The 16,925-nt window shown below is 40.8% G+C and overlaps 1 protein-coding gene across 7 annotated transcripts in view; it reads left to right on the top strand.

The window, feature by feature from the left end:
• Positions 1 to 611: 611 nt before the first annotated feature.
• The window catches only part of mybpc3.L (myosin binding protein C3 L homeolog), a 60,938-nt gene continuing 44,624 nt past the window's right edge, over positions 612 to 16,925 (top strand). For 4 of the 7 annotated variants that reach the window (XM_041589886.1, XM_041589883.1, XM_041589885.1 and 1 more), the window contains exons 1-8: positions 613 to 775; positions 6,373 to 6,633; positions 7,079 to 7,231; positions 7,325 to 7,405; positions 7,510 to 7,658; positions 8,637 to 8,754; positions 9,492 to 9,540; positions 15,983 to 16,039. In XM_041589886.1, coding sequence (XP_041445820.1) covers positions 751 to 775; positions 6,373 to 6,633; positions 7,079 to 7,231; positions 7,325 to 7,405; positions 7,510 to 7,658; positions 8,637 to 8,754; positions 9,492 to 9,540; positions 15,983 to 16,039 — 893 coding nt within the window. In that variant the 5' untranslated portion in view covers positions 613 to 750. Of the gene's footprint in view, positions 776 to 6,372; positions 6,634 to 7,078; positions 7,232 to 7,324; positions 7,406 to 7,509; positions 7,659 to 8,636; positions 8,755 to 9,491; positions 9,541 to 10,941; positions 10,987 to 15,982; positions 16,040 to 16,925 lie in introns of all 7 variants that reach the window. The other 3 variants (XM_041589881.1, XM_041589880.1, XM_041589884.1) reach the window with 2 other exon arrangements.

Here is a 16,925-nt window from a genome sequence, read left to right as displayed (position 1 = left end):
AGTCTCACTGAGACTGATTCGGTTACATTAAGTAGGAGAAATAACAGCCTGCCAGAAAGTAATTCCATCCTAAAGTGCAGGCACAAGTCACATGACCAGGGGCAGCTGGGAAAAAGACAATATGTCTAGCCCCATGTCAGATTTCAAAATTGAATATAAAAAAAATCTGTTTGCTGTTTTGAGAAATGGATTTCAGTGCAGAATTCTGCTGGAGCAGCACTATTAACTGATGTGTTTTGGAAAAAACATGTGTTTCCATGACAGGATCCCTTTAAGCTACTTCCTGACTGGGATAGACTATGGCAGCCATTTTGCTTCTCTCAGGACAAGCCTTCTAGGCCTGGGAAATGGAGGCCTTGTGTTGTTCTACAGTATGAAGCTGCCATATAAAGAATAAAAACGAGGCCAGGCATCAGCAGGGCAGTAAGGCAGTAAAACAATGGCTGGTATGGGAGGCAGTTACGTGGGGCAGTAAAAAATCAGTAGGGCAGACAACAGGGACACTGGGCTATATTTATCTCAGCTGAACTATTCTGTCAAACGAGGTCTGCACAGAGGTGACAGGAGTGAGTGACAACAGGAGGGAGTGTGGGGGTGGAGCACGGGAGGGTTTCTCTCTATCTGCCTTTCTTTAAGGGGGTCTGTCAAAATCCCACAACTTCATTCCAGTTCCAAACCTGGTACTGGCCTGGAACTACTTCTGGGAATTGTCTTGTATTTGTATTCTTCCGCCACGCAGACAGAGCCAGGATGCCTGAGCCTGTAAAGAAATCAGGTAGGACAAGTGATGGGGATGAAGGTGGGCAAGATACGGCCATCGTATAAACTTGGGACTGGGAGGGACGGCGTAATTGCTGGAATGTGGAGGGGCAACTGGCGTATTATAATGTGGAAGCCGCTACATAGGAATCTCTGTCCTAACATTTTTAATGGGCCATAAACTTGCTGCTCTCTAACTGTGTCAGCACCAACCAATTATACATTAATATACAGGTATGGGATCCGTTATCCGGAAACCCATTATCCAGAAAGCTGTGAATTATGGAAAGGCTTTCTCCCTTCCGACTCCATTTTAATCAAATCATGCAGATTTTTAAAACTGATTTCCTTTTCCTCTGTAATAATAAAACAGTAGCTTGTACTTGATCCCGAGATAAAATTAACCCTTTTTGGAGGTAAAAACAATCCTATGTAATGTTTGAATGATTTGTTAGTAGACTTAAGGTATGGAGATCCCAATTTCAGAAAGACCCCTTATCCTGAAAACCAGGTCCTGAGCATTCAGCATAACATACACCTCCCATACACCCTCCTCTATCTTAAGCTCCCCATAGACGCAAAGATTTCTCTTGCCGAACGACCGATTTTAGCAGAGTCCGACCAATCCTTCGAAATTATCATGCGGTTAGTGGGATTCGAACGATCGAACATCTTACGATTTTTCGGCCGACATCTGTCAGGAAATTGATCGGCCAGGTTAAAAAATCTTTATCGGTCCCAGTGCAATCTATCTATGTTTGCAGGGCCAAGCAGGCAGCTCCCCTTTGTTTTCCTGGCAAATTGGTCTTTTTAGTTGATGGACAATTCGTACGATCGTTCCGAGATAATTGTGGTCTCACGATGATGATCGGATCTTTTAAAAATCTCAACATCTATGGCCAGCTTAACATTTAGTAAGAATCTACTGTATGTGCCAAACTAAGCTTCTATCTGCAATTCCATTTATTATTTCAATTATGTAACTATGTGTCTGTATACCATTGGACAGTCATACTAATTGGATGGTGAAAAATATAGGGTCCTCCAATTAGTTTAGGGCTAGTTGTGGCCCTCCAAGTCATTTCATTGTTCCCAGTACTTTGCATTTTTTATTTAGGTTGAAAACATGTAAACTGCACCAGTGAAAAACTGCAACTGCCAGACCACATCTGCCAGCCAGGAAAGTAGAAATGATGATCCGATCGTTGGCCCAAGGGCCAAATGATTGAATCAGCCACTATTGGTGAAATGGTGACCTTGCCAAATGAGATCTACCTATCTATCTGTCTATCACCTATATATCTATATATATATCATCTATCTATCATCTATTTATCTAGCTAGCTATCATTTATACTGTACATCATCATCTAGCTGATGAGCATTATCTGTATCATTGCCTGCTATTGAGCTGGAGTCAATAAGGACCCATGTAAATGAGAAGGCACTGAATGATAATTTCCAGGCATATTCCTGAGAAATCACTGGCTCATTTAAGAGGAATCCTATGCAGTTGGCTCTGCACACTCAGGGGGCATGACACTCAACAATGTGAGAATGACATATGACCTGTGACATATGAAGTGAACGCCAGCTTGACCTGCAGCTTTTCTTAGCTACTGTAATAATGCATTGCCCCTCTTTCCACTCCCTTCTCCTTCTGGGATAAATGTATACTCCGGCATCTCCTAGATCTCCAAAATCCACAAAGTGTAGAGAATCCCTAGGAGCCCATAGTTAATTTAGATCATTTATCTTATGTTGCCTTATTGGGGTTCCTAGCATTGGTGGGGCCACCTAGAACGGATGTGTCCCTCAAAAGGGAGCTTTGTGCATAATCCAGCTCTGAAGTTCCAGTATCAGAAGTTGAGTTTAGCAGTTATCTTGTTCCTTCCATAACCCATAGGAAACAACAACCGGTATGCTTAAGAGTTGCCCAGCTCTTATTAAATTCCATCAACAGCCCACAACTATGTTAGATGCTGAGAGATGTAGTTTAGCATCAGGTTAAGTGTACATGGCTGCACAAAGTGAATTTTCCACTGCCCAACACCTGCCTCAGTGTTTAGTGTCATGCATTTAAACCCAGATAGTTGCTGACATACTACTTGGCTTGCCTGTATTTTAGGCTGTGAGGGACTTGCACCTGCTCTGCATAAATCTCATTGTTTTGTACGTGGTCCTCATTGCTGCATTGTGTCATAGAGAGATGGAGATGATGGATACGGAATTGCCAACCCTTAAATATCCATTCACTTGGCTATATACAGATCACAGACCTTTAGAGAAATAGTCCGGGGGAAATTTTGCACTACCATTGATTGACCTACAAATTGTTCAGAAGATGACTTAACAAAACTGTCAGTGGGAATATTGTGGTCACAGCCTGTGAGATCTTTGCCTACACATCTGCTCATTCCTATGCTCTGCCACTTCCACCATTCCCACAATATAATTTAGTATTTATCAAGGACTATAGTTCCATTTTTGAGTTATCTGGTAATCCTAGCCTATATAAATACTCATCTTTCAACCCTGAGGCAAGGTGAGATGCTTGCTTTAAAGGTGGCAAAAAAAGTGCAATATATAGGGTGGGGTATAATGGGCACCATTTCTCACCCTTGACTTAGATGGAACCTTATTATTATTATGCACCCTCAAGTTAATCATGACTCCTGGTGACCCATATGGACAGTATTTCTCCAGAATGTCCTGTCTTCTGTTTGAGTTCCCAGGCTTCTGGTGCCACTGATTTTTGCATCAGTGGTCAGATGGCAAAGAAGCTTTAGTCCACCCATGTCACAAACACTAGCTGTAATGGGAAGAACCCCTAGCTTCTCCTCAATGGTATGTTGAGTGGAATCCTACCTAAGGGACCCATAACCTGGCACTATACCAACATTCATTCTATTCATATAGTTTATAATTCCCCAGATGCTGAAATGCTTGGCTATGCCATCACTGTGATTATCCCCAGAAGACATCCCTAGAAGACATGGTAGAGTTACTTTAGAGTTGTAACCCCTGGGCAGAAGTGTAAGTTTACTAAGGGGCATTAAGAGCAGGTCCCTTAATGTTCATTCAGACAATGGCACCTTGCGTCAGAAAATTGTCTATACATAATGTTATGGTGGACGTTTGCAGGACATAATTCATTAGGCTTGAAGGCATTGGCCTAATCTCAATCATCTCAATTTCATCCACTTCAAAATATTTTGGGTCCCCGAAAGCTTTGGGGGAAAGGACCTCTTTCAATAACATGTAGTAAAACTGATCACAGGTCAGGACACCACTGGGCCGTCTACACTTCTACACGAGATCTGCTGTCCTCATTTGTATGCCCCTGTTAAAAGAAGAATAGGAGAACGATTTACCATTTATAATGATTTCTTCAAAAGACAAATAGACAAAAGCATTTTGTGTTTCAACTTAGAAGTTACTACCTTCAGCCCCACATGTAGTAATGCTTCTATGTTTGCTAGTTTAGCAATGTTTGGAAAAGGTAATTTGAGACATTTGGTTGTCTATGTATGTGCAATTCAGGTGGTACTTCTTGCAAGGCTTTATACATACTATGTATTCCCTATAATAGAAGTATCTTAAAATAATCCTTGAAGGAAAAGCACCTGGAGGTGCTTGTCAGTAGCTAAATATCTGCATTAAAATTAGCACCACAGTACAAGAGCACAATTGTGAGATAACGAGTAAGGCCTCCATATTGTATATTTAGTGCATGGTTCACGAAATTGACAATATGGAATTGTAAAATATATCCTTGTTGATGGTGCAATAGCACCCAGGCCCCCACCCCCACTGGGGCCTGCAGAAACTGTGGTAGACATATATTTGGAGCTTTTGTGAGTTGGACACATTTTTACTCAACAAGGAAATGCAGGGTTACTAATCATATTACATACAATGGAGATCATTTATCATCACTGGACAAATGTGCCCATGGGCAGTTACCCATAGCAACCAATCAGTGATTAGCTTTTTAAAACTAGCTGCAAGCAAAAATTGATTTATTGCCATGGGAAAATTTGTCCAGTGTTGATAAATGACCCCCAATGTGTTGTTGGGCTAGATACTATGGATCTAGCCCCAGTGGGGTAAATCTGCAGGCAAGTAAGTAGAACAAACCAGGTTAAGATTTCCAGATGAAGCCTTATTTACAGTTTTGGATATTTCTAGAACTATACATATGTGACCACGTTATGAGCTAAGGAGTGGGGGAGAGCCACAACAGGAACACAAAAAGTCTGCAACACTGTTGTTTAATCTGTTTTCCACAATTCCACCTTCTAAGGAATGTGGACAGGGTTTTATTGCTGTTTTTGCTTTCCTCTTGGTTATCTAGAAGATAACTGTATGGACAAAGCTAAGTTCCTGCCTCCAATATACTGTACAACACCCATACTCATGTTCCCTTAATTTCAGAAGTCGTCATTAACACTGTACAGTATATAGCAGTCCTAACTATATGCATTGTTGTACAGAGCAATTCAGGCACTATAAAGCTGGCCATAGCTGAAAGATCTGATCATACGAATCGAGGATTCGTACGATTTTCGGAACGTGTGTGGAGAGTCGGTCGTTTGGTCGATCGGACAGGTTAGAAAATTTCTGTCGGCTGCCGATAATATCTCTGCGTGTATTGCCGATCGTACGATTTTCAGTGGGAGACTGTCACTAGCTTTGGTTGGACATAGATATCGTACGATTGCTGTCAGGGGCAGAACATTGCTGATCTGTTCTTTAACTAATCTGACTGGTAAGACTTTGATCTGAATGGATAGTGGCGGGTCGGGAGATGGGAAAGTCCGATCGTACGATGATTCGTACGATCGGATCTTTGCATCTATGGGCATCTTAAGTCTCTGTCTTGTAAATTGCACTAGGTCCTCCCTTAATCTTAGTCCAATGGACTGCTGAACCATCCTTTATCCTTATCTATGCTATTGCGCTGATGTTCGGATTTGCACCCGTTCCACAAGATTCTATAACATATTCCTTTATAGTCTTTTTGAAAACCCCCTTACCAGATTTATCAGAACAGAAGTAGAGGCATTGAACCATCAGCAGAACATTGACTGGGTGCAAGGTGATTGTGTAGCAGCACATGGTCCAGTAACCCTGGCAGAACAATGGGAGATAGGAAGAATGAGAGAATTAAAGTATTGCAAGATAGGATGGCAACAGTAGGCCAAGGGGACAACATTAACACTTTTGACCATCTTTATTACCACCTACAGCCTTTCGAACTGGTAAGATGCTGCCATTTTTAGCTTAGTAACAGCTACTAAAGAGTCCTAGAGTCATTCAATATCTGCCTTGTCTGAAGTCCCATCATAATTTAAGATGCCCATATACCCAAGTACATTAATACACCATTGTTCACAAAATTACAGTAAGGTGAAGCTAACTAGCAAATTTCCAGTTATCCTTACACCTTTACCAGAACATTATAAAACCCTTAATCATGTCTGTGGTGTAGTCATATAGGTAAGTACCTATCACATAATATTGTCACTTATCCTACCTCATGCTGGAGTTCACCCCTTGAGTAAGTCTACGTTGCATGAGCCTAACTTCCCCATTTTTATCTGCACATAGTGTTTACCAAAAAGCCAAAATCGGAGGAGGTCTCGGTGGGAGCAACGGTTACGTTTGTGGCAGAGACCGATAAACCTGGTCTGAAGGTGAAATGGCAGCGGGACAATGTCGACATCGCTGCAAATGAGAGATTTGCCATAAAGTCCGAGGGCAAGCAGCACTCACTGACCATCAGCAATGCCATCGTGGAGGATGAAGTGGTCTATGCCATCATCGTGGGAACCTCTAAGGTCAAGTTTGAGCTAAAAGTCAAAGAACAAGGTAAGATTTCCTGAAACAGATAAATGGCAAAATGGTGTTTCATATGGGATGTAGAATATATAGAATTGAGTTCTCTTTCCTTCTTCTACAACAAGACCAAGTATCCCTTTTGCCCCAAGTATGTAAGCCTGGAGAAGCCCATATAGTACACTGGGATGATGGAGAACAATGCCAGGGCCCCATAGCTGTAGGCACTCTTACTATGTTTACTGTGATGTTCTAAAGAGAAGCAGATCATGAAGTTAGGAAATCAAAGGAAAAATGTTTCCACCACCTGAATGCAAATAGAACTATGTAGATTCAGAAAGTTAAGGAAAGTATACTTACACCTCAGTGAATTTTAATTATGTTTCTACTGGTTATTCTTGTTTTCAAATGGTATCAACATATGTTGTTGAAAGCCAGGAGGTTAAGTCCCTCAAGTGTTGCCAAATCCTTTTTCCAGAAAAAACGGAGGAGGCTCCTGCCCCAGCTTCAGATCCAGCTCCAGCTGCTCCTGAAGCTTCTGAAACACCTGCCCCTCCAGCCGCTGACGGCTCAGCTCCACCTCCCACTGAAGCTGCTGGTGGGGAGGCTAAACCCCCAGAGCCTTCTGAAGGTAAATGATTGTTCAGTTGGATTAATGTGGCTGGGATATATCCCATGTACAAGTCATAGAACACTAAAATACATATATATATTATTTACACAGCTACTGCTACTCAACCAGAACCCCCTAAGGATGAAATTGGACTATTCCTGGAAAGACCAAAGGACGGAGAAGTCACTGTTGGTAAGTATTCTACTGGCATTGTGTTTGTGTTTATTTTGTATGTATGGATAACCGTGATCCTTAGAAGACAATTGTCCTCTTCTCATTCTCATTGTAACTTTCAGGTGCAAATATCAAGTTTACAGTCAGAATCGCCGGCGCTAATTTGATTAAGAAGCCCGTAGTCAAATGGTTTAAAGGCAAATGGATGGACCTGACCAGCAAAGTTGGCAAACATTTGCAGCTCCAAGAGAGTTATGACAGGAACACCAAGGTAATAGGAGCCTTCCTTCAACTGAGGACAGAATGATTTCCATAGAGTTGGGTTCCTCACGCCTGCCCGCCAGAGGGGACACTGTGTGCTTCCACGGCATACATTCCATTGACTGGCTTAGATAATGCTATCTGAGCAGTTCTTATAGTACAAGTCTTCGTTCAGTCCTACAATGGAAGGTTACATTCAATGTAGATAAATACAAGGATACGTGTTATACGATTAAACAATTAAGGAACAAACCTACTAATGACATCTCAAAGGCATAGCAGAATTATCTGTGGAATATGATTTAGATATTCCAGTGGAATAACAGCAAGAATAAAATATTGTAAACCCAATTGTTGTAAAATAAAGAGATAATGGAAGTCATTATCCTTGGCCATATAAAGGCATTATACCACAGGCCAAATGTTTTTATAGAGGTCATGATACACCAAGGCCACTTCTAATGTCCTTAGAGTATTCGGCATTATTTCTTATAGTAAACATGTTTCAATGATTTATGTGACACAAATGCCATGACTAATAATGTATCCCTATTGTACAATATGAGGATATTCAAAGGAGCTGGAATACATACAAGGTACAAGGTTAATATCAGTATATTTATACCATATAAATACCATATTGATCAGGAAAACTTGACCATGCACGTAGAAGACTCTCATAACATCCTATTAAGCTGTATTTTAGATACTAGCCTATCACGACCCTTAGTATTTACTGGTGAACTTTGAGGAGCATTTTGCTTCCTCTTGTTAGACCTCACCCACAATTAGGGGATGTATTTTAGGGATCAGTTTAGAAAATTATGGATCTATGCAATACTGCAAGGCTGGAGCTGTCTCTTTTAGCTTTATCATTTCACTAGTTAGAGCAGCTTACACATCGGGATGTGATCAAACAGCACCAACCTCAGCTTTTCAGTTGTCTTCACTTTTAACTTACGCTCCATCTGATTTGCTTCTCTTCCAGATATACACCTTTGAGATACAGATAATAGGGGCAAAAACCACCTATGCAGGGGGTTACCGATGTGAGGTTTCCTCAAAAGACAAGTTTGACAGCTGCAATTTCAACCTAGCTGTTCACGGTGAGCATTACAGTCATTCATTTTCCATGTGTTCATATATTAACTGCAGAAGTAACAGATGTCTACAGTCCTGGTGCAATGTGATACCGAGGGTGAATGCAGGACATTTCCTATCTGACGTTGAGCTTGTAACCTGTCTCTTTACTCATCTGAAATGTAGTCCCATGCTTTGAAGGAAGTATAAAACCTTCCTACTTGTGTCACCAAACTGTACTGGTCCAGTGTCTAGGTTAGCATTGGACCAAATTACAGCCCCGTGGAATGGGTTATGTACTTGGAGTACCCTGGAGTCTCCAGTAATGTTATGGTTCTAATAGAGGCCAAAAAGGCTCCCTGCCATTCCCTAGAACAGGGATCCCCAACCTTTTGAACCCGTGAGCAACATTCAGACGTAAAAGGAGTTGGGGAGCAACACTAGCATAAGAAATGTTATTGGGGTGCCAAATAAGTGCTGTGATTTGCCATTTGGTAGCCCCTATGTGGATTGTCAACCTACATTGAGGTTCTGTTTGGTAGTGCACCTAATGCACCTGGTATTTATGAAACAGAATCTTGCCTCCAAGCCTGGAATTCAAAAATAATCCTCTACTTTGTGGCCATTGGGAGCAACATCCAAGGGTTTGGAGAGCAACATGTTGCTCACGAGCTACTGGTTGGGGACCACTGCCCTAGAACATAATGAATAAATAATATTTTAGCTGCCTTGGCCTCACGTTCTCTTTTCATTTTGTCTGCAGAGGCCTCTACATCAGGAGAGGTAGACATTCGCGCAGCATTCAGGCGCACGTAAGTATTCCGAACACATTTCCTTCCACTATTCCTGATTTATCCCAAAAAGAGTCAAACTTTATTTTTTTTATCATTACTAAATAACAATATTATCTCCCTTTAGATTTTATAACATAAGCTGTATTATTTGGAAATCCTATCTGCCTTGGCTCTCTTCTGGCTGGGAATAATTTCTTTATCTGGCTAGCTGTTCCTATAATGGATATGCAATTTAGCACCAGGAAGAAGTAGTTGAATTATCGGTATCATTTCCATAGTAAAGGGAATATGGAAATTAATGCTCAAACCAGCCAAACTATTACTAAAAGCAATGTATATTTAAAGGAGAATGAAACCCTTTTTTTTTGTAACTTTTTTATACATTTTTATTTAAGTATAAAACATAGCAAGTTAAATCATTCCAGTGAAAACCCCCTTTTAACTGATTGCCTCTCCTGCCTCCCAACTGCATGGGTGCCTGCCCTGTAAAGTCCCAGAGCCCCCATATTAGCACTTAGGGTTGCCACCTTTTCAATTAACAAATACTGGCTGGAACATGAGGGAGCGGCTGGGGGCAGGCAGTGCCATCATTATACATGGCAATGTTATTTTAGGGTGGAGTGATGATGTTAATGGGTGGTCTGCAGGTTGGATTTGGAGGGATTAGAACTCAAAAGGTAAGATCTTAGAAGGCATTAGGGCACATTAGAGGAAAATTAGGAGTGGATCAAGGGCAGAACAAGAGATTTACAAATATACCAACAAGTACATACCAGCCCTGGCCCTGGACATTATTTTACTGGCTTGGCTAGTGATACACTGACCAAGTGAAATTTCTATAGGCACTATACCTGTGGGTTAGTGGTTTCCTTCTTCGACCGTGTTAGATCTGGTTTCTGGTTCCTAAGGCAGTAATCGCCTACTACGAGCATGTACCATGGAAACAGCTTCCACTGCGCATGCTTCTGGCTCTATTCAAAAGTGGGCACCAATGGGGTGAGGTCTGGGAACCTTCTATGAGATTTTGCCTTTAAATGACATTGATTTTAAAGGCAATCAATATTCACCTTATACTTACATTTTTGCTTAAGGGCACAGGTATCCAGGAAGATATGGGTATTTTGCCCATCAAGCTTTTTACTTGTCCAAACATGCAAGATCCTCACTGGGGCCAATGGAGGACACTTTCCGGGCTAAGACTTGTGAAATCCAGTGTGCATTGCTCTTACACATTAATATCTATATACTTGTAATCATAGTGTTCATTTTGACTTGAGTGATGTTTGTGATCCAAAAAGTCCTCTTGAGTTCTTGTAACACTATTGTCTAACAGGTTCACATTAACTCATTTTGTTCATAAAAGTATGTGAGGATATGTTGTTAGTAGTTGCAACTAAAATGTGTCTATGAAAATCTCAGGAGCCTTGTAGGAGCAGCAAAAAGAAGAATATCCATTGCCACCAGGTAGTTAAGCTTTGCTCAAGCAAATCATCCGTTTCCTCCCAATGAGTTTTATTTTTACCTACTGTAATGGTTACAAGAGGGAGGGCAGCATTACATGCGGAGTACAGGTCTAAGGTGAATCTTATGTTAAAATTTCAAATAAAGTTCTTTTAAATTGTGGCATCATGGAATATATAAAGTCAGTGAGATAATGTACAGTAGGTACATTTAGCTTAATAGTATTATTATTATGTGGAACATAGCTGATTGTGTGCATTGAACATTTGCAGTTATATTTGGAACTGTTTTACTAGTTGCCTTGACAAAGACATTCTCCCTTAGAACGGTTATTCTAAGTTACCAGCAAACAAAAAAACTTTAATATGGAAAACTGATGAAAACTGATGAAAATGTAATCTGAAGGGCAGTGCTGGAAGCTGTTCATGATTTTGGTTTGTTTCGTATGAATCTCTAAGGTGTTATCCTTAGTGTAGTTGCTAACTAGGGGTGCTACCAGCATATGGGGGGTTGGAAGAATAAGTTGGAGGAAGAAAAGAGATCAGACAGAAGAAAAGGGAGTAACTGGAATCAAGACGAAAAGGGAGAACAGAAGGAAATGAGAAGATGAGAAAAAATATGGAAAGAAAGGCATGGGAAGAGGGAAGTATGATGAAATGGAATTGGGAGAAAAGAGATAACAGAAAAGAAGAAAAAATAAACATTACGGGAAAGGAGAAAAATATGAATTAAAGTGGGGGTAAGAGAGATGGGGAGAATGAAGAAAAAAGATAAGAGGAGGGAAAATTTTGAGAGAAAGAAGAATCAAAAGAAGAGGAAAGATAGGAAAGAAGAATGGAAGGGGAGTTAGGCCAAGTAAGGGGAGAGTAGAAGAGAAACCAAAGTTAGGATGGACTTATGGGAGAACAGTAAGAATAAGTACGATGGAAGAATAAGAATGAGTGAAGAAGAGAGAAGAGAGGAGAAGAAAAGTAATGCAAATGGGAACATAAGAGAAAAGTGAAGGAATGGAAGACATGGTGGAGGATAAAAAAGGAAAATAGGAAGAAGGAGATGAAAAATGGAAGAGACTTTTCAGAGAAGAATTTAATGAGAATTGAGAGGGAGAAGGAAGACGGTATAGAAGAGAAGTGGAGAAAGGAGTAAAACAAAGAATAATTCTTGGAGTATGGGGTAAAAGAATGGTAGAGAAGGGTAGTGAAGGACACAAGAGAAACGGGCATACTTAAAGGGATACTGTCATCGGGAAAAAAAATTTGAAAAATGAATCAGTTAATAGTGCTGCTCCAGCAGAATTCTGCACTGAAATCCATTTCTCAAAAGAGCAAACAGATTATTTATATTTAATTTTGAAATCTGGCATGGGGCTAGACATATTGTCAATTTCCCAGCTGCCCCCAGTCATGTGACTTGTGCTCTGATAAACTTCAATCACTCTTTACTGCTGTACTGCAAGTTAGAGTGATATCAACCCCCTCCCTTTTTCCCCCCAGCAGCCAAACAAAAGAACAATGGGAAGGTAACCAGATAGCAGCTCCCTAACACAAGATAACAGCTGCCTGGTAGATCTAAGAACAACACTCAATAGTAAAAACCCATGTCTCACTGAGACACATTCAGTTACATTGAGAAGGAAAAACAGCAGCCTGCCAGAAAGCATTTCTCTCCTAAAGTGCAGGCACAAGTCACATGACCAGGGGCAGCTGGGAAATTGACAAAATGTCTAGCCCCATGTCAGATTTCAAAATTGAATAGAAAAATATCTGTTTGCTCTTTTGAGAAATGGATTTCAGTGCAGAATTCTGCTGGAGTAGCACTATTAACTGATGCGTTTTGAAAAAAACATGTTTTCCGATGACAGGATCCCTTTAAATAAACCATATTACCATTTACTGAATGCTTACGGTTTTGAGCCTGTCCTATAGTCCACAGTGTGCTTAGCAATGACTCTGCTAAGAAAACCGCCCCATGTATTTGCCCTTTAATTGTGCAACTATGGAGCATGCTTTATCCGAGGCAAGCAACTCAATCTATGTATAGTGTACATGTAAATATGCAGAGGAGGAATGTCTGATACACACAGTCAGCTGTGCCCTCTTACTGTTTACTGAATGGAAAATTAAACAAGTCAACTTTCTATTGATAAATAGAATATATTTTCCTTATATGTTCCATGAAGAGCGTGAAGGAAGGGACTGGGGTGAAAAAGACAGATACAGTATGCTCACTGTTTAATCTCCCTTTATTAGAGCGCTTGTGTTAATATAGGATAAAACAGTAGAGTGAGCGTGAATTACAGTCCCCAGTAATACCAAAGGGCACCATAGGGAGTCATTAGGGATGGGTGGGGATTATTTTACACCTATTTTTGAAAATGCACAACTTTAAAAATATGTCCCAGAGATAATCAGCTTGCTGAGCCTACAGATCCCTAATTGGAGGAGCCTGTATGCATACTGGGTGGCTAAAGGTAACCATAAATAGATGGTAACATTTACACCACTGATGACCTGTCTCTTTACTGATAAACAAAGGGCTGAGATTGGAAAGGCATTTGGGGGAGATAAGGTGGCAGAAGTTACTCATTGGCAGGACAGGATTTTGCTGAGCAAAGAAAAGGACAGAATTCCAGAATTCCAAGATCCTTCTAGGTTGTCACTGAAAGGTCTGACTCTCTTCTCAGGCTTTCAATGCAACTGAATTCTGGGAGACTGCGTGAGAGACTATTTGTGTCACCGTCCCCTTGTTGCACTGGAGCTCTGTGCCTGTCACTCTCCTTCACTCCCAGTTTTCACCCCCAACCGATGTCACTTATGTCACTTTCACTGTGTCACACTCATGTTACCCCTGTCACTCACCGATTTATGCTTCTGTGAAGCCATTCTTTCCCAAAGAGAATGGAATGCTATGGGCTATATGTGTCTTTCCTCCGGTGTCTCCTCTTGTGTCTTTTCTAATGTGACCTTACTTTTGTGTTCTTGGAATTGTCTTAAATGGTGTGCAAGCAAGAGGCCCCTGTTGTCAATACACTGCAACTGTAGTGTAAATTGTAACACACGGAGTAAGGGTCATAGCAAGCACCAAATCCAGGTTTCAGCTACATCGTAGCATTCTTTTTGCAGAATTCAGAGTTTTCCAAATCTTATGCATCCAGCCCAACCTTAAAAGTCATGTGATTTCAACTGATTTCTGTATTTTTGCTCACATTTTTTTAATTTTTCTCAAACTCAAATAGGAAAGTTAGGGTTTGGATTTTGTTCCATATTCAGCCGAATGATTTATGGATAGGCATGTGCCGATTCCTCTTTTTCCCAGATTCAGCCTAAAATTCAACCTTCTACTAAAGCATCAAACAAATCCTAATCCTAATTTTCATTTGCAAAAGAGTATTTCATGAATCATAAATAAATAAATATCAGAAATGAGCATTTTGGGGGGAAATCTGTGTGCAAAAAAGAAATTGGCTATTTGCACACTCTAAAGGCATGAGATTTTTAGGGGCCGATTCACTATGGGTCGAATATCGAGGGTTAATTAACCCTCGATATTCGACTAGGAATTAAAATCCTTCGACTTCGAATATCGAAGTCGAAGGATTTAGCGCAGATAGTTCAATCGAATGATCGAAGGATAATTCCTTCGATCGAACGATAAAATCCTTCGAATCGAACGATTCTAAGGATTTTAATCGATCGAAGGAATATCCTTCGATCAAAAAAAGTTAGCCAAGCCTATGGGGACCTTCCCCATAGGCTAACATTGACTTCGGTAGCTTTTAGGTGGCGAACTAGGGGGTCGAAGTTTTTTTTAAAGAGACAGTACTTCGACTATCGAATGGTCGAATAGTCGAATGATTTTTACTTCGAATAGTTCGATTCGAAGTCGTAGTCGTAGTCGAAGGTCGAAGTATCCCATTCGATGGTCGAAGTAGCCCAAAAAAACCTTCGAAATTCGAAGTTTTTTACCTTCGAATCCTTCACTCGAAGTTAGTGAATCGGCCCCTTAGTGTTTGGATGTTGTTTGGCCAAGAAGTTGAGTTTGCCTGAATCCTGAAAAAAAAAGCCTTTTGTTTGGCTGAATCCTGAACGGAATCCAATATTTATGCATCCCTATTTATAGAAGATTTGGTATTCGGTGCACCCCTAATAGTATGGTATAAAGCAGTGATCCCTTACCAGTGGCTCACCAGAAACATGTTGCTCAACAACGTCTTAGCTGTTGCTCCCAGTGGCCTCAAAGTAGGTGCTTATTTTTTTAATTTCAGGCTTGGAAGCAAGTTTTGGTTGTATAAAAACTCAGATGGGCTGCCAAACAGAGCCTCCTGTGGGCTGCCAGTCCACATAGGAGCTACCAAATAGCCAATCACTGCACTTATTTGACATCCCCAGAAACATTTTTCATGCTTGTGTTGCTCCCCAACTCTCTGTGGCTCACATTTACAAAAGTTTGGGAACCCTTGGTATAAAGGAAATGGGTTGCAAATAAGGTAGAAAGGCAAGAAAACAATGGAACTTGAAACAGGTTATTCTACCAACCCAACCTTGCAACCAGAAATGCACAAGAAGCATGGGCCGACAAACAGACCTGTGTGGCACTAGTTTAATCACAGCCCTATTGATATTTTATCAATTTGTATACCTCAATTGTATTTGTATGTCCCATTGGTATTATGAGTGCAGTGCCTGTGCAGAACTTTGTCTCCACCTACAGTATATATTGCATGAAAACACTTGTTTGATGATCCCGTGACTCCTTCACTTGAGATTACCCGGACTCTCCGCTTGTGGTCATGCAAAAATGGCTAAATGTGAAATTCTGTAGCCTCTAAAAAAGGAGGTTCAGATGCCTGTGTTGTTATATGGTGCTCAGCTAGCTAAGGGTTTACTCACTGGGTTAAATAAGCATGAAACAGCTAGAATAGAAGACTTTCATCTGGTGCATCTATTGCCTGAATGGCGCATGGTCCATGTACTTTGTGACTTCTTTCCTCTTTCTGCAGTGGGGACGGAGCCGACGAAGCAGGGGAACTGGATTTCAGTGCGTTGCTCAAAAAGAGGTGAGTACAACTATATATCATGTGATTGCTACAAGCCTCTCCTCCATATTGCTGTTAAACTGTTCTGCATGGCTTCTCTATTCTGGGGTTGCCAGTAGTACCCCCCCCCCATTTCTTACCTTGTGACACAACCTTCATGCTCTGAGGGTGACATACCAACACATGGTCCTGAACATATCACTCAACTGGACTTATTAACAGTATCTATTACCTGCCCTTAAGATTAGTGACCTTTCCTTCTTTTAGACATTGCACCATGTTTCCGAGCACCTAATGCTTGTAGACAACAGCACATTCATGCATAATGAACACACAGTATGGTTCTACCACCACTTATTCACTCCAAAGTTTGTAGAACTTCTGATTATCTATGACTTAACCCCCTTTTACTGCAGAACTTCCATACTTTCCCACCATGTTGTCTCATTATATTAAAGCTGGACCACTTTAGACCGAACACATACTTCCCCCAACATAGACCACCACAGCCCCATCTCTCTACAACTTACACGTGTGTCTATATATCTACGACTGTTACGTAACATGCTGACTTTTTTTCTTTTCTTTTGCTCAACCAGTCCAATGTTCATTTTGCAATTGCTATTGCCAATGTCATCTCTGTCTGCTTCTGAACCTTCTACCTCTATCAACAGCTAATGCTTTTTACGTTCTTGTTGGTGCTTCCCCCAAATTCACCTGTCCTTTGTTGCTATCTGCTTTACCTCTCGCAGAGTGTTTCTGACTCCATGTATTTCCAGTGAGCCTGTTGCTCTAAATAAAAAAATTACACATTTTAGTTTTTCTAGCATTTAGTCAACTTAAACCAATGATCCTCCACTCAAGATTTTCCTCATAGTCTCCCAAAATGGCTCCTTCACCCCAAAAC

This window comes from Xenopus laevis, chromosome 4L, assembly GCF_017654675.1.
Source record: "Xenopus laevis strain J_2021 chromosome 4L, Xenopus_laevis_v10.1, whole genome shotgun sequence".
NCBI lineage: Eukaryota > Metazoa > Chordata > Amphibia > Anura > Pipidae > Xenopus > Xenopus laevis.
Note: the sequence above shows the minus strand (reverse complement) of the source record. Positions and strands in the feature narration are given on the sequence as shown.